The sequence below is a fragment of the Pleuronectes platessa genome, chromosome 21, assembly GCF_947347685.1.
Source record: "Pleuronectes platessa chromosome 21, fPlePla1.1, whole genome shotgun sequence".
In the NCBI taxonomy this organism is placed as follows: Eukaryota; Metazoa; Chordata; class Actinopteri; order Pleuronectiformes; family Pleuronectidae; genus Pleuronectes; species Pleuronectes platessa.
The window spans coordinates 18,809,692-18,832,137 of record NC_070646.1 but is presented as its reverse complement, the minus strand read 5'-3'; the positions used below and the strand labels follow the sequence as shown (position 1 = coordinate 18,832,137).

The window sequence follows — 22,446 nt, the reverse complement described above, 5'->3', positions numbered from 1 at the left end:
CATTGTATCCACATTATATGATTGATTATTATATTAATGTTCAAACACCATAATAAAGAGTAAAGTGAACATTTAATTGATGGTGAGTGGATTAACCAGATCACACAGGATTTACTGATATATTTATTTGAACCCAGATATGAACCCATATACAGTGTATGGAGATATCACAACCTTGTTATTTGGATATGGTTAACAAGTGGTGTTCACAGTGACTGTGCAGTTCTGACCTGGAAGACAAACATTAACAGTGCGGAGGTTATTACTGAGCTTCCGGCAGCCCGGAGCTGAGACACGTCTACTCCTGCTGCTGCTGCTGCTGCTGCCTGTGAGTCTCTCACTACCGCTAACAGACCATAGGAAACTGCGTTCGGATGCAGGCTCATGTTTTTTAAGGATTTAGGAGAGATCAGCTAAGTTTAGCTCGATCAACGCTGAAGTCAGACTTGCAGGAGTCACATGACTGCTCGCGTCTGTTCAGCCTTTAACTGTGTCTGTTCCAGGTCTGTCTGCCTGCCTCGGATCTCTGCGCACAGGAACGACCATGGAGATTAGTTTCGCGGGTAAACGAGCTCTGGTCACCGGAGCTGGAAAAGGTAAAATACTTAAAACAAAAACTCACGGAAACACCTAAAAGTCGCTAGATGTCGCTAAATGACGTCATCGCCTAATTTGCATAATGTAATGGTCGCTATAGGACGTACAGAAAGTGAGAAAAAAACACCCTAAATATGTTTAGAACTTAAAATAAGCTTTCTTCTGAAGAAGTGTATTACATTCACTTCACAAAAAAATTATTCTGTTTTTCTGGGATAATTATCTCGTAAATTCTGAGACAAATAAGATAAGATCCATTTATTGTCCCACACACATACACGACATACAAGGGGTGACATTTATTTTCTGCTATGAACCATCTGGTGTACACAGGAGGACACACAGAGCAGTGGGCAGCCATGCACGGCGCCCTGGGGAGCAGGTGTTAGGGGAGTAGGGTGCCTTGCTCAGGGGCACTTGGACAGTGGGGTGGGGTAGACACTTTGACAGTGTGGAACAGATCTAGGTGTTGTCCGTCCAGGTATGTTGTTTTTGTTGTCACTCCGTGGATTCGAACCAGAGACCACCGTCGGATTTTGTGCCCACAGTCCAACTTTCTGCCACTAGTCAACCGCCTCTCCCAAATGCACAAAAAGATGTGTGCAGCAGGATGTTGTGCACCGCAGGAGATGTGCGCAGCAGGATGATGTGCGCCGCACAATGATGTGCGGTGATGATGATACACGCCGCAGGATGATGTGTGCCGCAGGATGATGTGCGCCGCACGATGATGATGTGCGCCACGGGATGATGTGCGCTGCACGATGATGTGAGGTGATGATGATACACGCCGCAGGATGATGTGTGCCGCAGGATGATGTGCGCCGCAGGATGATGTGCGCCGCAGGACCATGTGCGCCGCTCGACGATGTGAGGTGATGATGATACACGCCGCAGGATGATGTGTGCCGCAGGATGATGTGCGCCGCAGGATGATGTGTGCCGCAGGATGATGTGTGCAGCAGGAGATGTGCGCCGCAGGATGATGTGCGGTGATGATGATATGCGCCGCAGGACGATGTGCGCCACGGGACGATGTGCGCGCAGGACGATGTGCGCCGATGTGCGCCCCAGGATGATGTGCGCCGCAGGACCATGTGCGACGCTCGACGATGTGCAGTGATGATGATATGTGGTGATGATGATATGCACAGCAGGACGATGTGCACCACAGGAAGATGTGCACCGATGTGCGCCCCAGGATGATGTGCGCTGCAGGATGATGTGCGCCGTAGGATGATGTGCGCGGCAGGATGATGTGCGCCGCAGGATGATGTGCGCCGCAGGATGATGTGAGCTGCAGGATGAAGTGCGTCGCAGGGATGTGCGCCGATGTCCGCCCCAGGATGATGTGCCCCGCAGGATGATGTGCGCTGCAGGATGATGTGCGCTGCAGGATGATGTGCGCCACAGGATGATGTGCGCCACAGGACGATGTGCGCCGCAGGAGGATATGCGCCGCAGGATGATGTGCGCTGCAGGATGATGTGCGCCGCATGACGATGTGTGCCGCAGGATGATATGCGCCGCAGGATGATGTGCGCTGCACGATGATGTGCGGTGATGATGTGCGCCGCAGGATGATGTGCGCCGCAGGACGATGTGTGCTGCAGGATGATGTGCGGTGATGATGTGCGCCGCAGGATGATGTGCGCCGCAGGACGATGTGTGCTGCAGGATGATGTGCGCCGCAGGATGATGTGCGCCGCACGATGATGTGCGGTGATGATGATATGCGCCGCAGGATGATGTGCACTGCACGATGATGATGTGCGCTGCACGATGATGATGTGCGCCGCAGGAGATGTGTGCAGCAGGATGATGCAGGATGATGCGCGCCGAGGTGCGCCCCAGGATAATGTGCACCGCAGGATGATGTGCGCTGAAAGATGATTTGCAGTGATGATGTGCGCCGCAGGATGATGTGCGGTGATGATGTGCGCCGCAGGACGATATGCGCCGAGGTGCGCCCTAGGATAATGTGCACCGCAGGATGATGTGCGCTGCAAGATGATGTGCGGTGATGATGTGCACCGCAGGATGATGTGCGCTGCAAGATGATGTGCGGTGATGATGTGCGCCGCAGGATGATGTGCGCCGCAGGACGATGTGCGCTGCAGGACGATGTGCGGTGATGATGTGCGCCGCAGGATGATGTGCGGTGATGATGATATGCGCCGCAGGATGATGTGCACTGCACGATGATGATGTGCGCTGCATGATGATGATGTGCGCTGCACTATGATGATGTGCGCCGCAGGAGATGTGCGCAGCAGGATGATGTGCGCCGCAGGACGATGTGCGGTGATGACGATATGCGCAGCAGGACGATGTGCGCCGCAGGAAGATGTGCACCGATGTGCACCCCAGGATGAAGGGCGCCGCACGATGATATGCGCTGCAGGATGATGTGCGCAGAGTTTTTCTACCTGACTCAATTTGTTTTGACACAAATGTGATAAAATAATCAACATTAGAACTGGTATCTGCCAACAGAATGAGGACACTGTACTTTTATCCATACCCTGTTTCAACAATGATGTCAAGTTGGAACATTTTAGCCTGGTAATCATGAAACTCTCAGGAAATTTGTATCAGAACTGAGGCCCTCCTCGTATTACCCTACCTCACAATTCCAACCTCCCTTTATAAAACAGTTTTTTAATAGAAGACATCCTGGACATAGCAAATCACTGCCTACAGCTTGATGTACTTCCCCACTGATTTTAAAACTGATTTGGTAAATCCTCTTTTAAAGAAAGAGAATCTTGGGCCTAGCAATTTTAGACAGATTTAAAATCTCTTATTTTTATGCAAAATTTCACAGAAACAAGTTTTTAATCAACGAGTACCCTTTTAAGCAGTAAATTGTAAATGTTTCAATCAGGTTTTAGGACAAGTCACAGCAAAGAGACAGTCCTGCTAAAAGTAGTGAACGATAATAGAACAAATCTTGATAGAAACAAGCCTTCAGTGCTGGTGCTACTAGAGTGCTGCTAATACTGTGGACCACCAGATTATTTTTCTTAGACTGAGTGAGCATGCTGTCTGGCCTTGTTTTTTAACTGGTTCACCTCGTACTTTTGCAATAGAAGTTATTTTAATGCTCCTCTAAAAACTATGAGGTTACCTGCAGAGTACCAGAAGGATCAACTTTAAACACGATGTTTTTATTTAATCTCTGTTTAGGAATTATTATTATTATTATTATTATAAATGTGTTAGCAAACATTAAGTAATGAAGCTGAAGTAATGATGATGAATGTAAATTCCAATGTGCCCTGAGAGAGTCTCGCCAGTCAGACTGTGAGAAAATGGATTAAAAAAAATGCTTTGTTCACTGAGTGCAGTTTGGCATAGTCTGAGACATGTGTGGAATGTGTGTGTGTCAGGTCTGGTGTCACAGCCGCAGATCCACTCAGTAATAAGTCTTTGTGTTTATGGATGTTTTGTGTCTCAGGGATTGGCAGGGCCACGGCTCTGGCTCTGGCACGCTGCGGAGCGGAGGTCACGGCGGTGACGCGCACACAGGCTGACCTGGACACGCTAATGCAGGAGGTGCAAACCCAAACACACACACACACACACACACACACACACATACCCTGTCACCCAACTGAGGGGCTCAGTCCCCGACCTCTGACCTCTCATCCCCAACCTTGCTCTTGCGATGGAAATTCATCTTGAGATTTGAAATAATGAAATTCTCAGACTGGAGTTGCCATTGAGTCTTTATAATAGTAAGCTCTGCAGAGTTTACACAACAAGCACGGGTGCTCAAGATGGAACAACTGGCTACAAGTGTGAAAAAGCCAGGACTTATACAAAGAGGCGTTTCACAAGACAATATGAAAAAGAGAAGACATGCCAGAACTAATACAAAGAGGTGCTTCATAAAACGTAATAAGAAAAAAGATATGAAATCCTCCTCTGTGTCTATCTGCTGTGTCCGTCCCTGTTTGCCAAGGCCACAGCAGTGAGACACCTGGTCAGTTGAATTTTCCCTTACACTCTGATTCATCCCACCCAATGCGCCCCCACTCCATCTCTCCACTCATATCATCTAAGGTGTTGACTTTCCTCTCCAACACACAGCTCTGCTTATCTTATTTTGTTATTATTTATTTTTCAAATTAGACCTAGTATTTAAAGAAAGTGACATTGTGAAGTTTTTGCTTGTAAAAACCAAGTTAATCTATAAATATACCAGAAGAAAATTATATTCTTTAAGTAATTTCAAACGTTAAAAAAAGATCCAGTTTGAAAGATAAATCTTGTGAGATGAAGCCTTTGGTAAAGCTTGATATGAGAAGCACGAGAGTCAAATAAGATAAGATAAGATGCATTTATTCGTCCCAAACACATGCACAGTCATGCAAAGGCACACTCATGCAGGTAGGGAAATTTAATCTCTGCTTTTAACCCATCTGGTGCAGTACACACAGAGCAGTGAGCAGCCATGTACAGCGCTCGAGGAGCAGATGTTGGGGGAGTAAGGTGCCTTGCTCAGGGGCACTAGACAGGGTAGGGAGACTCTTGGATTTTTGGACAGATGAATCCAGGTTCGTCTTTTGTTGTCTCTCCGTGGAGTCGAACCAGAGACGAACCAGAGACCTTCTCTGCCCATAGTCCAAGTTTCTGCCACTAGACCACCGCCTCTCTAGTGGGAGATGAGAAGGCTATAGACATTTTAGCCTCTTCTCTGGATACAACACTCACTGATAACAAATTTGTGAGAATACTGGAGCTGATCATTCAATACTAAATACTAAATACTACGGCATGTGCTTTATTCTTATTTCGACAGTATTTTACAGTACTGTACTGCTTTAGTAAGTCAGTCAACACCTTCTGTTTGACTAGAAACATTGTTCATTGTATAATCTGAGGTTGTTGCCCACCAAAACCCAATTTAGACATTCATTCTTTCCTCCGCAGTTTGCTTCCATCACTCCAGTGTGCTTGGACCTGGCAGACTGGGGGGCCACGGAGGCAGCCCTGCAGGACATCGGCCCCATTGATCTGCTGGTGAATAATGCCGCCTTTGCCAGCCTGCAGCCGTTTCTGGAGGTCACACCCGACCAGTTTGACCAGTAAGATGAATATGAGATACTTCTATGTTCCCTCAAATATGATGCTACACTAGCAAATAGTCACAGTGCAATGTATAATGATGTCAAGTGGCATGTGTTTGCTGTGTTCTAAGGTGTCTTTTCTTTCCAGGTCATTCAATGTGAATGTGAAAGCAGTGCTGCATGTATCCCAGGTAAAACCGTGCCTATTAAAAAGGAAACCAAGATAACTGCCCTGCATTTGCATCCTTACCTCCATTATAGACTGGTCATTCTGTAGATGAAGGTTAGACTACAGTGTCAAAGTTTTAAACTAGTTCTGAAGCTGACAGACTTTATTGGCTTGAACTCTTTATTTGACAACTATATGTGGCCCAAATTATTTAGGCCATTTTTACATAATATTTGAAAATATGGAAACTGTTGTGAAATAGTAGTAGTAGATTTGACGTTGGCTAATTATTAATAATCATGAGAAATGATTATTAAAGTAGAAATTATTTGTTAAAAATAATTAAAAATTATAAAGCTAGTAATTAAGAATAGTAAAATAATTAATTAGAAATGATACGGTTATCAAATAATAATGGTTAAATAATTAATGAAAACAATAAAATTATCTATTAAGAATGAAACAATCTGTAATTAATGCTTATCGTAGCGGGGCACCACCCTGGTTACAGGGACCAACGAGTCAAACTATAGTTATCAGTCTCAAGTGATAAAAGTTAAATTAATAATCTCAATAGTTAATATTAATGATTATATAATAAACAATGAAGGGTTTTAAGTTCGAGCACAGGCTATAGTAATCCAGCTGTATTCACATACACATGTACAAATAATCACAGAAATACAAATACTTTAATTATAAAAGTATTTATTAAAAAGGGGAAATAAAGTTAATGTTATTTCAATGATTCTTCATTTAACAAAACCAATATTTCAAAGATGGCAACAGCAGCAGCAGCACTTATCACAATGGTCACACAGGTAATACTGGGTATCTACTGGTGTGTGTGTGTGTCTGCCTGTCTGTGTCTCTATGTGTGTGTGTGTGTCTAAAGAAAAAAGGGAGTGGCTATGGCGTAATGACGAGATCACGTGGTGACGAAGTCTGGCCAGGATCAGGATGTTACGTTCACGTACTTTCAAGATGGAGGTTTATGAATGAAGACACGTTGCGAAAAGCAAAATGGCTGCCGGTCACTGAACTTAACAAAGGGGATCTTTAGACAAAGGGATTTCTTATCTCCTGGTTCTGGCGCCGAATGGCGTCGAGATGTATCAAGGCTCCTTAAATCTAGAATTTTCTATGCCACATGAAATATGTAAGTGTAGGTCGGGACGTGTGTAAAAACAGGTTTAGGAGAAAAGAGAGAGAGAGAGAGAGAGATCAGGAAAGCTCTCAAAACATCGTCAGAGACAAACTTCCGGCGAAGCGGGCAGTCCAGTTACGTGAGATGTATCTTTTAACAGATGTAAATCTCCGCACAATATCTCTGACGGTAACACTTTAAAAAGGGAAGTGCCGGCTTATTACGCGCGCTTCTCAGAACATAGTAAACAAAGGAACCGGATGTGACGTCTCCAGTTCGCCACGCGTTACACGGCTAAAAACAGATCAGCGATCTACAAACAAACACTCAAATAAACATGACACGCTAAGTATTTAAACTAGTCTCTGCCCAGACAATAAAGCCTCTTACTGTGACCTTCGCGGTGTTGCTTGCGCGTGTCGCGCGGATTTTCGGGAAGTCCAGTGAATCTCGTGTTGTGTTCCTCGGGGTACATGCGGTCAGCGAATCCTCGGAATTAGGTGAGTGAAGTCCTGGCCTCTTAAGCGGGGCTCCGCTGGGTCTCGTGGTTGCAACGGAGGTCAGCGCTGGGCCGAATAGAGCGAACTTCTCTTGCTCTTGGAACGGAATTCGGCCTCGTCTCTTCTGCAGGGATGATCAGCTGTGGCGCTGTTGTGGGGATCGTGAAAAATAAAGTCTGTGATCTCGGCCGGCGAGTGGACTTCCTTTGGCGATCTCCTTCAAGTTAAAATAACAAAAAAAAAGTCCTATCAAAATAAAACGTCGACTGAATTAAAGAAATAAAAGAAAATGGAATTAAAACAAACGTCTGTAATTGCTCCCTAAAATTACCTCTGGATCAACTAACTGGAAAGGTCAGCTCTATCTTCAGGGAATCGGGAATGGGCCGCGATTATTGATGAGCAGCCCCTCTTATTAACCTGTGAGGGCCCAGCCTCCTTGAGGTGTGGTTCTGAGATGATGCTGGCTTTAAGCCAATTGAGTGTCAGAGGTCAGATCAGAGTGGGAACGGCCAGGAGCAGAGCAGGGGTTTCTGGGGAAACCCCAGGGATGAAGTTACTACCAGAGGAGATGCTATCTCCATGCTTGATCTTAGCTGGAAACTTTAGAGCTGGTTTCATCTTGGCTCACAGGCCTTACTTTTACGACTCATTGTGTGGGTCCCACCACATGGCCAGTTCAGCAGGGACTCTTGCCCAACAAAACGGTATCTAGTCCTGTGAGATGACACACAGCCTCATATCTCCACTTGAACTCAGGGTCTAATCCCTGTTGCACATCTGAAAAAATTACATTTCAGAAATCAGGGATTGGATGGCCCTTCATTTCATGTTTCATTCAGAAAATGTACAACTCTGGTTTGGTGTCAGGGCAAGTACAGCAAAGGTTCATCTGACTCGCCTGCAGTGCCTGAACATGTCAAATAGAAAAGATCTAACAGGAATAATACCATTAGTTTAAATTAAAATGTCTGAATTGTGCTTAATAAAACACAGCCTCTGTCTCTGTTGGTAGATAGTGGCTCGTGGCATGAAGGCCAGAGGATCTGGAGGCTCCATTGTCAATGTGTCCAGCCAGGCCTCACAGTGTGCCATCCGAGACCTTGCTGTGTACTGTGAGTAAGAGAGGAACAGCCATGTGACCACATTCTCCTCAAGTACACTTAAGGAAATTAAGACTATTTCAGTTTTTGAACACCCTGCTATGATTTTTGTATCTCTGTCCCAGGTGCCACCAAGGGAGCCCTGGACATGCTGACTAAAGGGATGGCTCTAGAGCTCGGACCTCACCAGGTACCATTACTCTTAAGCCCATTTTTGACTTACAAATCCCAGGAACTGAAATCTATCTTAATGCAGCACATTGTTGTTTGATACATTAAGTTTATGACTTTTAAATAATTTTGATGGTACAAAAACTCAAAATAGGAAGATGTAAACATACTTTATGGTATACCTGAAGCCTGGCCCGTAGTATCAAGTCCTGAGGAGCTGATGTGAGAACACAGAGATCCTCTTCAGGATTCACTGTAAGCGACTGTGGGGGGTTCATGATACTTCTTACACATGACAGATGCAAAAATGAAAAATAATAAACGCAAACAAATATCTCAGGCCATACACGTAGAAGACACTAACAAAGATGTCAAGAGAGCTTTTGGTGATGAGGGCCAACGCTAGTGTTGATGTACTGTGAACAAAACGATGATATCTTTGCAGTGGAATAAAACATTACATCCTGCCTCTGCCTGCTGTATCACCCCACACCTGAATACTCTGTAGGATTTGCTGCATTGTAAACACGTATGAGCCGAGAACCTCCTGCTGCATTGTTCATTTGAGAAAGGGAAACTGTGGAGAAAGTTCTCTGGAGTTGCTTCCGCGTTTAACTGCATGGGTTTTGGACAAAAACCCAAAACAGAATGCTTGACGGGTTTGGGACACCTGTTACGTCCAATGAAGCGTTTCACCTCCTCCAGCCTGAGGTGTCGTTTTGTGAGCAGGATGACACAGAGCTGCACCAGGATCAGTAGGATTCACTGTGTCTTTGTGATCCAATTTAATTTAGACACGAGTAATGGGTTTCTCCTGGTGAAAGATAATTTAATGTGTGAACCCTTGTGGCCAGTGAGTGTAGATATAAGATATAGATATAAAGTATATATGGCTGCCTATATACAGCATATGAGCGTAATTGACCACTGCAAAATTCCTCTCTGTAAGCCCACCCAGATTCCTCAGTCAGCTCCGGAGGTCTAGTTTCTGATAAACCATCCTCAGAAGGAAGAGGCAAGAACCAGGGCCCCTGAATGAAATTGAGACCTTAATGTTCCTTTGACCGTATATTATGTGCATAGAGTTTATATTCATTAACTGTCTAGAGAACTAGGTGCTCAGGTGTATTATAATGCAATCCAACACACATTGATACAACTTTTATTACAATTATCACATTTATATTGTATCGTTTTTTATTGTCACATTATACTACTGTACATTATACACATAGTATTGCATCTTTAAATAATGACAATAATTCAGTTTGATTGAATAGAGAACAACAGAGCAGAGTTGAATTTACTTAATTTATAACCATTTTATACCTTTATCCTGAAGACATGTTAAATATCAATGAATGGATCTTCATGGAGCTCTCACTCAGTGAATGGAGGAGTTTTAACTAAAGTACCAGTGTTGTGTGGTGATCAGATCCGTGTGAACAGCGTGAACCCCACAGTGGTGATGACTCAGATGGGTCGTCTACTCTGGAGTCAGCCCGAAAAAGCTAAGACCATGATGGCGCGTGTCCCCCTGGGCCGCTTTGCAGGTAAGACCCAGCAGACTGGAAACGCATACTGTTGACTTCAATGCAGCAGGGTGCTACAGATGACTGCGGTTATCTCAGCCACATGTACACATTCCTATTCGATTGTTCTGTTCTGAGGTACAGGGACATGTGAGCTGAGACTATCCTATCACAAGTTAGGTGGCAGGCAGGTGAGACCCTTGACTGGACACTAGTCTGTCTTGATATCTGCCCACCTTTAGGGCGTAGATCATCATTTTTCGAAAATAAACTGACGTTTCAAAAGTGAAATCTGAGATAAATAAAATGCAGATTTAATACACAGGTATGACATTAGTTAATATGAAGTCAAATCAAATCAAGCAAGTGTTTCCCCTAAAGTTGAACTCGATGTTTAGGTGGCCCCCCCTTAGAGAAGGGACCTGGAGGGTGTGTGTTCATACCAGGGCGCTGAAAAGAAGCCTGAAGGTTGATTCAGATTCAGGAATGTGGATTCCATCCTGGATGTGGAACAATGGAACAGCTGTTCACCCTTGCCTGCTCATAGTGTCCTCGAATAAGAGGAGGGAGTGAGTGTAGAAAGTTCTTGGTTCGTGTTGTTCTCTACCAAGACAGTGCTGACTCATTCATTCTGTTGGTCATTTTTCAGTGTGAGGACGTTCAGGTGCAATCAAAGAATAATCAAACATAAAATTAATATTTTGTCAGTGTGTCTATAAACTGAATGTAAGTTTTTGTCAGTGCCCTATCACAATCAACAAATGGAAGGTTGCACTGTTTCCTTCCCAGTGCTAGGATCATGAAGTGTACACACGCACTTTATACATTTGTTATCCAATGTGTAAACCTGCTTCTTCTGTGTTTGTGTGTTTGTGTGCAGAGGTGGAGGACATAGTGAATAGTATTTTATTCCTGCTCAGCGATAAGAGCAACATGACTAATGGAGTCACTCTGCCGGTGGACGGAGGCTTTCTGGCATGCTGACCAGCATGAGGACACTCCAACGGGTTAAGAGGAAAAACTACTTGTCTCGTTGGTATTATTTACTAAATAAAATGCATCCACGGCACAACCAACCGATTTCTTGTGTTAATTACACTTATGTAAGAGCATCAGGTTAAAATGCATCTCCAACTTGGCATCACCACACACCACCTACTGCTTGGAGGAGTATTATGTCATTCAAACCCCCAATAAAACAAGGGTCATACGAATGAGTTAAGACACAACCTGAGTAATGATGCAGACGTTCATTTTTGATAATATCCATCTACCTTCCACAAACATCTGTCTGTATGTGGAAAAAATATCCCTCAAACAGTTCTTATGGCCTTTACAGTGATCATGTTTATTGCAAATTGCCTGAGAAACTGCAGGACCAAGTTTGGTGGGAATGGACCCGTGATTCATTCTTTATTAATATAAATTAATTAAACAGGTGACCAGCACTTCACAGCAGTCAGCGGGGGCGGGACAGTGTGTCTTCAGTCAGCAGAACCCATTTGGACATGTCATCTTCTAAGTCATCGGATAAACTACAGGACTGGGTCAAAATTGTTACCAATCATTTTTATAATATTATTATTTCATTTAACCTTATCCGGCTGACATAGACAGTGACAGGTATACTGAGTGCTTACATCTGAAAGCACAACTTTCCTTTTGTTGTCTTTTAGGAGGAGTAATTCTGAAGTAGCTCCAGAGTATTAACACAGGACAGGACCCATTACAAAAATTCAGGTTTACAACAGGCACTGCAAGTTTTTTTACATGATACAAATATAATGGATACAAGCAGAATTAGCAGCCTGATTCCCTGCAAGCAACTAAACCTCTTGCCAAAACCACAGCCCACACAAATTTTCCACACATTTATTTGCAATAAGAAGTCAGATTCATGCATGATGTAACCTCAGTGCTGTCATCTTGCCCCGGGGCTTCTGGTTGTTTGGTGCTGAGCTAGTGAAAGCCAGTAACACTGGGCCAGGTGTGGTGGTCCTGATGCAGGTTTTTTAGAATTAGATCACGCTTTTGATGACTGTAACAACACATGTCAATGTCAAACAGATAGATCCTTCCATTTATCTACAGAGGACATCCCTATGTAGCTTTCATATATAATATGAAAAAAATATAAAGTAGCTTTGACCATTTGTGGTCATGTGACCATAATATTTTCAAGCCCCTCCCATTCCCTCCTTGCCATGAAGGAGAAGTTTGTGCTGGTTCTGTGATAAGTATGTTTTTTCACAAAAATAGTTTTTTTGCATGTAAAAGTAAATTGTCTTGCTTTGAACTTAATCAACTGTTGTGTCAAAACAAATTGAATCAGGTAGAAAAACTTATATCATACATGTTGATGAACTTCCAACATATAAAACCATGTGATTGATGCTAGCTGAAGATTAGCCTGAATTGCTAAGAGATGTTTTTTCTAAAATGTTTGCTGTGGGGTAAAGTGAGAAAAAATGCTGTGGGGTAAAGTGAGACATGAAGAACAAGTTAATTTTAGTCTTAAACATATTTTAGTGTAATATTACATTACATATGTTTTATTTTTAATGTCATAAACATTTTAGAAAAGCCATCATGCCAAGAAACTACACCAGGAAGACAAGCTGGGGCCAAACACAGAGATGGAGAGTGCCGCCGCTGAGGTCATGCAAGGAAAGAAGTCCTTAAGAAAAGCTGGAAGGGATAGAAATATTGACAAGACAACCCTCTAAAGATTCATAAAGAAAAAAGAGAACGGGGAAGAAAAATCTGTAGCCTGGGGTGCAGTAGCTGAGGCAAAGAGAATATTCACAGATGAGATGGAGGAGAAGCTTGCCAAACACTTGAAAAAACTAGCTGACCAGTTCCATGGCCTTGCTCCAGTTAAGTGCCGTGAACTGGCATTTAAATATGCAGAGAGAAACAATATCCCTGTCCCTGCCAACTGGACAGAGAAACAATGTGCAGGTAAACTAGGGTGTGCAAGAGATCACATGAATCATAATAATCATAAATGTGCTTAATTGACAAATCCCCATGATTCTGTTACTAGACCGATATTAGTTTTGGAATGTGTGGTTGTCAATCTAGCTGTCAGGATTTTAACTATTACAATATGTGTTGTTATTGTAGTTTTAAAGTGGAAAAAGTAAGTGGATCACTTTACCCCCTTGATTTATCTGGTCTGTCTCACTTCATCCTGTTATTGTTTAGTTTTCCTGCTTTTGTGGCTGTCTGACCCGCCCTGATGTGTTTCACCTGACTGCAACCTTCCCTGCCTCACTTGTCTCCTTCTTGGTCAGTTCAGCTCCCAGGTGTTCCCTTGTGCTGCTGTTCTCTTCCTAGGGACTGAACAAAGCTTAGGGTGTAGGGGTTAGTACAAATACGTTTTTTTTACTACCGTGAACCTATAGTTAAACAAACAAAACAGACAGTAGTGTCAGGTGTTGAAAGTTGTTTTTCCCTTCTCAAGTGCAAACAACTAAATGCACTGAGTATCTCAGTCCTTTGGATCACAAGATTGCAGATCACACTAATGTGATATGCTGGTATCAAGTCAAAGTAAACACAATATAGTTCATTATCCTCCCAAAACATTTAGCAGCAGGCTGTATAAAACTTATGAAATCAACAGGTCTTTTACTTACCGGGATAATTGTTGTAGTAGTTTTACGATAACTACATATGACTATCATCTTGAGAGAGAAACACAAACTAATAAGTTACCTTTAGACAGAACTTACATCAAAATGCAAAACCACTATTTACATTGAGAGACACTATGGTTGTCTAACCAAGGCTCCATCCACAGTTATTGGTAAGAGTTTCAGGAAAGGACTCAAATGCAGGCACAACAGCTTGGTCAGTGAAAGATAAACAAAAAATCAAACAGACTTACAGTGGCAGGTAATAATCCAGAACACAAGGAAAAACAATATAGCGTCCACAAACCAAAAAGGCCAAACAACAGAACCTCGAGTCCAAGAGTATTTCAGTAGTTCATAGACTTCAGGGCCCAGAATCATGACACAAATACATTTCAGTTTTATGGCTTTTGCTGAATTTATACTTGGCATCCACACGTCTACTTACTACAGGGAGACATAAGTAGAAATCGAATAAATTTAAATATATATAATCGTGTTCAGTTCGTATTGTGAGTGTGTCGAATCAGTTATATGGTCATACTGTGACCTCCTGTCATTTTAGTTTGTTAATTCCAGTCTCATCAGTGCATTTTCTGTTTCCTGTTTTATTTTGTAGTATCTGTCCCTTGTGTGTGGTTTCTATCTTCACTTCCTTTCGGTGATTGTCTTCCCAGTCCTCATGGGTTTCACCTGTGGTTAATTGCTCCTGCCTTCCCTCTGTGTCTCTATTTAAGCCTCTGTGTTCCCCAAGCCCTGTGTCGGTTTGTACTCGTGGTTGTGTTACTTGTTTCTACACGTAGTCGTCTATAGGTTTGTTTTGTACTGCTGTCTCGTGCAGCTTTCCCCTGCGGATCTTCTGTGTTCCTTGTGCGCCTTGACGCTCAACTTCTGCTCCTGCTCACGAGAGTAGGCACCTGTGTTTTTCATCCCCGGGTTTTTGACTCTCCAGTAGTCACCGGTTATGTTTTGTTTTTGTCTTGTTTAAAGACCCCTTTTATATTAAATACACCTTTTTTTTTTATAACCTCTGCATCCTGGGTCCATCTCCTCCATCAAACCGTAACACATACGGGCTGAAGACATTCTATTGTTGTAGCTAGTTGTGGACCGTAATATGGAAAGGTGAGTAACATTCAAAACTTAAATCACTTGAAACAAATTATCCAATAGTCCTTCAATAAGTCCTCCTTCATGAATGTTGTAATGTTAAATTTTTGCTGAAACAGTGGTTTGGGTTTTGTTTCAAATGTATCATAACATGCTAGGCTGAAACAAATTCTGCCTCCAGTTCGTCAGCTAAGCTAGGTTTAACACACCCAGGGTTTTCTATTTTTATTTAAATACTGTATTTCCATGACGATTTAAAATGTGATCCAGTTGACCTCAGGCCTTTCCTGGAACATCTGGACAACCTCCCCCTGTTGTCACAGTGAACTGTCCCCATCCCATTCCCAGATGTCCTAAAGTGTAACATGCTGTGGAGGTCAGCAGTCTTTTGGGAGCCTGTACCCTGGACAGACTCAGGAAGCTGGCAGGAAGCTGGCAGACCATGGAAAGGAAAAGCACATGGACAGAAGAATAGGTGAAAGTTCACATTGACCCTTATGGCTGTGATCCATATATCCTCCTCTTTCAAATGGGGCACTTGCACGGATTATTGCTCATTATGAATTGCATATCAATCTTTTTCTCAAGAGATAGCTGAAAACATACACAGGGTTATCTGTTGAGGTCACAGTTTTCAATTAACATAGTGAAAGGGACGTATTGCTTTGGTCTGTCACATTAACACTTCAAATTTCTAATATGGATTAAAATTAACCTTAACCAAATCTTAAATAGGGACGTTTAAGCTAACATGTAGCTCAAGATAAGAGACATGATTCAGGTAAAAATCAAGAGTCTTTTAATACAAAAGATGCGCTGACAAGATGGTACTACTAAATGAGCTTCAACAATGGGTGCTGGCAATGCTGTTATTCTCAAATTGAAGGGTCAAGATGATCCACTCTTTGACAAGCAAGAGGTAAGACATGGCAGAATGAGCATGTGCTGTAGCTCAGGGGGTGTGCTGGCTGACTGATCTGCTCGGACGGACAATAAACAAGCAGACGATTCTGAGCACAAGAATTTCAAGTTGGGTTCTGCAAAACAGATTACAAACTAACAGATTGAAAGGACAAGCAAGAGGAAAGACTGGTTGAAGATTTGGCCAAAACATCATTAAATGGAACGATCTTCTGGCAGATGAGTGGTGATTGAACCAGTACATTTTTTTCATATCATTTTCGGTGGATGTAGCCACTGTGGAGTGGATCAGGTCTTTTTGTTTACAGCACATCAACATCAGTGTCAGGCGTTATCACTCAAAGCTCTCTTGACATCTTAATCTTTGTCGTTGATTTGTGTCAACACCCCCCTCGCTCAAGGTGAATCCTGTGTAGGATCTCCTGTGTTCTCTCACCAGCTCCTGCAGACATTCTGCGGACTAAATACAAAGTCAGGAGGCACACGCTCGGACATTTGCATTCAGACACATGGTCCCTCCAGAGAATGTCCAGAGGATCTCTGAAAATCAGTGCATGTCTGAAAGCAGCTTCAAGTGCAGCATCTTAACCAAATGTAAAGAGAACTCCGAGAGTCCTCTACCACTTTATGATAAAAGGTCCGTCTTGGACAAAAAATAATCAAACATTACAAAGAGGGGGATTCACTGGAAAACAAGAGGAAAACCTGCAGCGCTAATGAGTTGAAGGACAGGATGTCCAACTGGATATCTAGAGGCGAACAGCAGAGTATGATACCACTTCTAACACACACACACACACACACACACACACAGACACACACAGATACATACATCCCCTCTCCTCTCTTCCTGTTTTATCTCTAATTCCTTTTCTCTCTGATGCAACACCACTGCTGATGACAGTTTCTAACTGAGCCAACTGTTTTCTTTCCAAATCAAATCGGCCAATGACATTGCATGTGTTTACAAGACTACCAGGTAAAACCTGTGTGTAAGGTATACAATCAGACAAGCTCCACAATCAGTAATGAGATAAAAAATATATAATAATAATAATGCAGAGAATCTATTATAATCTACATATAGCCCTGCTTGAGTATATAATTTTGTTTTCAGAGACTTTTCCTCTGTGACCTGTAGCTCCTGTCAATGACAGAAAAGGGCACAACAGACTGGCAAAATTGTTTTTTTAACATGATGAAATGCTCCATTCTTTATTATAGTAAAGGAGCAGACCTGGGTAACTAACACATTTGACTCATGTAGTGCCATGACCACCAATCATAGATTGGTGATACTCACTTCTTGTTTTTTTGTGGGGTAATACGGAAACTCATAGTCAGTTATTTTGTAATGAGCTTATTGTCAACTACTATATCCACAATCCTAATGGCCCACAAAAAAGTGGTTTTGTGCGCTGGCCATGGTCTGCTGCCTTACTAAAAATGTCATTTCAGAAAACATTCTAAGCTGCCTTGGTACTTATACACTGACATAATGTGACAAGTGTGTTAAATACCTTACAACAATGAATTGTTAATACACTATGCAGAACCCCCCAAAAACAATATATAATTAGGTGGTCAAGTATTTGTTATTATGTTTTTACTGTTGTGTTACTATAATGCATGAAGGTAGTCTGAGACCACATGTTACAGTACTGTGTTGAAATGCACAATGCTACTACCATATAAGGCACAAGGGGATAGATGTGTCCCTCCTCTGTTGCTTTACTTGATGTTTTACTCTGCAGCAACCAAGAATTGTATGAAGTACAAACTGTGAACAATTGTATTGGTTGTGATTTGTGAGTATGAGCTATATGAATAGTCTGTGTTTTAACATTATTATTATTAACATTATTGCCATGCTTAAATTTATGCTGAAAGAGTTATCACCTCCACCAAGGGAGTAACCTTTTCACCCCCTTTTTGCAATGTTTTTGCTTTGTCCAGAATTGACCATTCCCTCGCTCTCTTTTAAATTGTCTCTCAAAAGTCCCCGAAATGTATGGACGTAAGCTATTCACTGAAGTATTTATTTTCTTAATCAAAGGCATTTTGTTAATAATATTTCTGATAAAGTTAGCTGAGAGAAGTAAGAGTTTCTGTAATTGCACTGACACCCACACGTTTTCTCAGATTGGCTCTGTGTCACGATGGGTCTGGTATTACATAAAATTATAATTTCTATTGTAGTAGAATCTCGTTACCCACCATTCTTCCACCATCATTCATTCGTTGCCCACAACCAAAAATGAGCATCTTATCTGCAAGTCTGAATGCTTAATGTGTTTAAAATGTCTATCTTTTGAATAAACCCAACAGGTCGGGCCTCTTCATAAATGTTCTCAGGGTTCACAGTATATGAGAAATGTTAACAGAGAGGACAATAGAAGTTAGTGTGGTTGGTTTAAAAGTCCAGTGAATCACAAGGTCTCTTTTTCCTGTTGCACCCTCTTTTTCTGCTGACCGTAGCAGGTGCCCTGGAAGTCCCCACATACACACAACTGTGCACAGAAACACACAGCTCTTGGTATCCCCTCTCATAAATGCAGAAATCTAGTCATCATACACAGGAGTGTGAAGAGAGAAATGGCCTCTGACAGGGTCCATGCTGCTTTACCTGACCCTCCCAGTCAGAATGAAGAGGACAACAGAGAAGAGGAGAAAGTGTTTGGAAATATTTTTGCAGAGTTAGAATCTGTGGATTTGCCCCTAGGAACCACCTTAAGGTAAACTCAAACTCATTTGGGAATTTTTTTTAACTGGTGGCCAAGATTGATGGTGGAGTCATTGATCTGATTTACAAAGTGAGTCATGTAAATGTTGATTGAACTTAACAAGTTCATGAGCGTCCATGGATATTTGCACATAATGTATTGGAAGATATAGGTCACCCAAAAATGAAAATTAACAAATTATCTAATCACCAAACAGCATCATTTACACTATGTTTTAGTCTAAATGTCCACCTCCTCGTAAGTGCAGGGATCGCAGATCCACATGGTGTAAATGCACTCGTTTTGAGTTGAATTTGAATGCAGGGCTTACAGACACATGGATGACACCACAGGAGCAGTATGGAGGCATTTTATTGTTTTTATACGTTGGAAAAATTTGTTAACATTTATTTCAACTGTTTTGAATTTGGCTTCAACCCTGTTTACACCTGAGACTCCAAAAGGGTTTTGTGAACTCACAACACTTTACCCACCCCTCCACCGGCATAGCGGTGAGTAGATAATGACTGAATATTCATTTTTGGGTCAACTATCCCTTTAAGAAGTAAATGCTTATATTTATAGTATAGTGCAAAGTACTTTACAAAAACCCTTCAAACAGAAAAATAAATTAGCTTTATGAGCAGCAGCAGGTATCGATTTGCAGTCTGATATTAAAATCTGCAGGGCTGGGTGTGGATGTGTGAGAGGCAATATTCATAAATCTATACTTGACCTACTGATTTCCTTGTGTAGCCTAATTAATATATTATCTTTAAAAGACACTAAACCTGAGTATCAGTCAAAGCACTTATTTCAACAAAGATGCATATGCTGCATTGTTTGTTAGTAGGTCTCATTTCAATAATATAAATTATATATATATATATATATATATAAATTATATACATATGGTAATTATAATACAACAAATATTTTTTTATTTTGTTTCAAAGGTAAAAGTAAAGGACAAAAAAGGCACATAAACATGTCATACAAAGAAATATATATGTACATTAACATGCCCCATGTACATACAAAATAAATTATTTAAATAACATCAATCAATCAATCAATAAAATTGTATTTGTATTGCCCATATTCACAAATCCCAATTTGTCTCATTGAGCCGTCAGCCTAGCTGGCATGCTAGCTAACAGGCTAACGGCTATCACCGAGCAGCATTTCTACCAGTTAAAAGCAGCTCTTATAAATCTGAGTGTGGGGGGTTTCCACACTTCTCAATGACGGCTGGTGACCTGTCAAAAAATGTAAACATCATTTGTGGGTGTGGCTGTGGCTGTGGGACTTTTCATCTCACAGATGTTGACTGCTAACTATTCCGTGTTGTCGTTCAAAAAAAAAAATAGAAAGTAACGCTACTGACAGTCCTGTGTGTCATGGTAGATGAGTCATGATGACCTCCCTAGTGCTGTGTTGTCTGTTTGTCTAAGAGCTTGATGACGGTCTAACTGGATGAGAAACTACTCAGGCTAACGTTCTCTAGCAATGCTGCATCATAAGCAGGTGCCAAGCTAGCTTCCAATGCCATAGGGAACGACATTCATTCAATAAATTAATGTTAATGACTTCAGGTGAATGTCTGCAACTCGGTCACACACTGTGAGTCACATACTGTGTCACAAGCTGTACAGGACCTTCAGCACACCCGGGGCTGATCGGGGGCTATCTGCTCTGAAGGTGCGCACCTCTGGCTGCCTGTTTCATTTCCGCAATTCCTCTATGATATTATCAACACAGTCACTTTTTAACAGCATGTTATAAGTCTAGATTTCAGTCAGGCCTTTTACCTTGTCATTGGCTACTAGACATTCTTTGAAACATTTGAAAACAGAACCAAGAAACCACCTTAACACCAACGTTTCTGAAAGCTGTATGCTTTTTGGTTAGATTTCACGACCAAAGATTTAATTCTTCTGTGTCCTCAATGCAAGTGGGGTCACAGAAGTGTCCTCCACTGTGACCTGGCCTTTGTGCTCCTCTCTCCTGGATGGGGACTAACACTGCTTTTCAGACAACTTACAAGTCAAGGTTGTCTTCACCTCCTGCTAGAATAAGTACAAGGGACCAACACTCAGCTTAGGTGTCTATCCTCAGCTTAGATTAATGGCATATTTAAGGATATTTACCTGTGTTCAATGAAAATAATAGACTATGGTGTAGTAAACATGCTCCTGTAAATTGATCACTGATAATAAGTTAAAATTTCGACTTTATATATGCAGGCTGTGCAAGGAGGCTTCAGTGCTCACTTCAATTGTCACATTATGATTCCTTAAATTCAGAAACTTTTGGGGCACAATGTACATTATTCAAATAATACATATTTTCTTACAAGATATATATACAAGCAGAGTTTTTTTTTAATTTTGTTTTGAAGTTCACTAGATTTTGGAATTTTTCTGTTTCAAGATGTTTGGCACTGTCATGGGAATTTCTCAATAGTCAAGCACAAGTCATTACAATGTCTTTCTGGAAGTTTATTCTACATCTGCAGATGGGCATCAATGTACAAGACCATGGAATGGATTTCATACAATGAGCAATGACATACAGGAAAAGCAACACTTTATACATCTCCAAGCCCCTCCTAGAGAGGAGATAAATGTTATCGATCAACCTCTTTCATGTTAAACAATAGGTGACCCATATCCTGTCACCTAATCTTTCCCAGACCTTTGGAATGTAGCATCTGTTTCTCAAGATCCCTTGAGTAGTTTACAAACACAAATCCTCTGTTCTGTTAAGTGATTTGTTTGGTGACCTCGTCAGTGAGGATGTCACATAACAGTCATGAGTGCAACCCTGACTTCTCAGGCAACATTTGTTATCTTTCGAAAACATCAATATCAATCATTGCCCTAATGAGTAAAATTTCTATCACAGCACTGATTCAGAGCTGAGTCGTTTAGTATTGAATATCTGCTATTGTCCAGAAGTTATACTTATGATATTTTATCCTGATTAAACAGCCTCTGACTTATTTACTTGAAAACTAGTTAATCTCATGAACTTGAACTCTTGAACTAAATACCGAAGGTCCTTGTTCAAACATTTCAAGTTTAAATTACTGATATGATATGTTATTTCAACTGATGAGAGTAACACTCATTCAGATAAAAATGAAAAACTGCTGCCAAATGTTTTCTGCACAGATTTGTTAATGATTATTATTGTTGGACCTCAGTGAACATTCGTATCTTTACAACCTCTGAACTTGATTGTAAATTCACTATGACATTCATTTTTATTTCTGCTGGTATATGCTATTGCTATAAGGAGGTAATTGCTCTTAGATCTAGATGCATAGAGTCTGCTCAAACATTGATGGCGTCATTATCATAATTGTGTTGGGTTACATTTTGTAATATGAGTTATGTTATTCAAACATAATAAATACATTTTATAGCTCACACACATCTATTTTAGTCCAAAATGCAGGTGAAACAGTTGAGCTGTACAACATGCCATGTTATTTGGGGATAGCTGGGATGTTTGAGGTCACAAATTGGAAATGTTAACTTGACTTCCAAGTAGTCTGGAATGCAGCATGACACATGGGTGGTTAAGGAAGAAGTTATAACAGCTATCAAAATGTATTGTCTGATAAAAATGTATCTGGGGGTTGGTAGTATGACTAGCATTTTAACATATTGGAAGGTGTCATGGTAAAGCATTGTAACCCACAGGCTACTTAAACTGGCTGAAGTTCCTTCTTGTCCTGGCAGGAAGCAGGAAC

The 22,446-nt window shown here is 41.6% G+C and overlaps 2 protein-coding genes across 5 annotated transcripts in view; both read left to right on the top strand.

The window, feature by feature from the left end:
- LOC128427155 (beta-1,3-N-acetylglucosaminyltransferase radical fringe-like) overlaps positions 1 to 22,446 on the top strand; it is a 51,681-nt gene that overhangs the window by 13,794 nt on the left and 15,441 nt on the right. The window lies entirely within an intron of this gene.
- LOC128427156 (L-xylulose reductase) lies at positions 236 to 11,370 on the top strand. Of its 4 annotated transcripts, none has more exons than XM_053414254.1 (9): positions 236 to 328; positions 504 to 596; positions 4,058 to 4,155; positions 5,533 to 5,690; positions 5,821 to 5,863; positions 8,504 to 8,603; positions 8,717 to 8,781; positions 10,198 to 10,315; positions 11,175 to 11,370. In XM_053414254.1, the coding sequence occupies exons 2-9, from the start codon at positions 545 to 547 to the stop codon at positions 11,276 to 11,278; spliced, it is 738 nt and encodes a 245-aa protein (XP_053270229.1). In that variant the 5' UTR covers positions 236 to 328; positions 504 to 544; the 3' UTR covers positions 11,279 to 11,370. The 4 variants fall into 4 exon arrangements, with proteins under 4 accessions (XP_053270229.1, XP_053270230.1, XP_053270231.1 ...); XM_053414255.1 differs by having other exon boundaries at positions 266 to 419; positions 495 to 596; XM_053414256.1 differs by having other exon boundaries at positions 266 to 596; positions 5,536 to 5,690.

Coding starts and splice junctions, on each gene's coding strand:
- LOC128427156 (XM_053414254.1), top strand. CDS start 545: ATGGAGATTAGTTTCGCGGGTAAACGAGCTCTGGTCACCGGAGCTGGA. Junction 5,864..8,503: donor CAGTGCTGCATGTATCCCAG/GTAAAACCGTGC, acceptor CTCTGTTGGTAG/ATAGTGGCTCGTGGCATGAA. Junction 8,782..10,197: donor TAGAGCTCGGACCTCACCAG/GTACCATTACTC, acceptor TGTGGTGATCAG/ATCCGTGTGAACAGCGTGAA.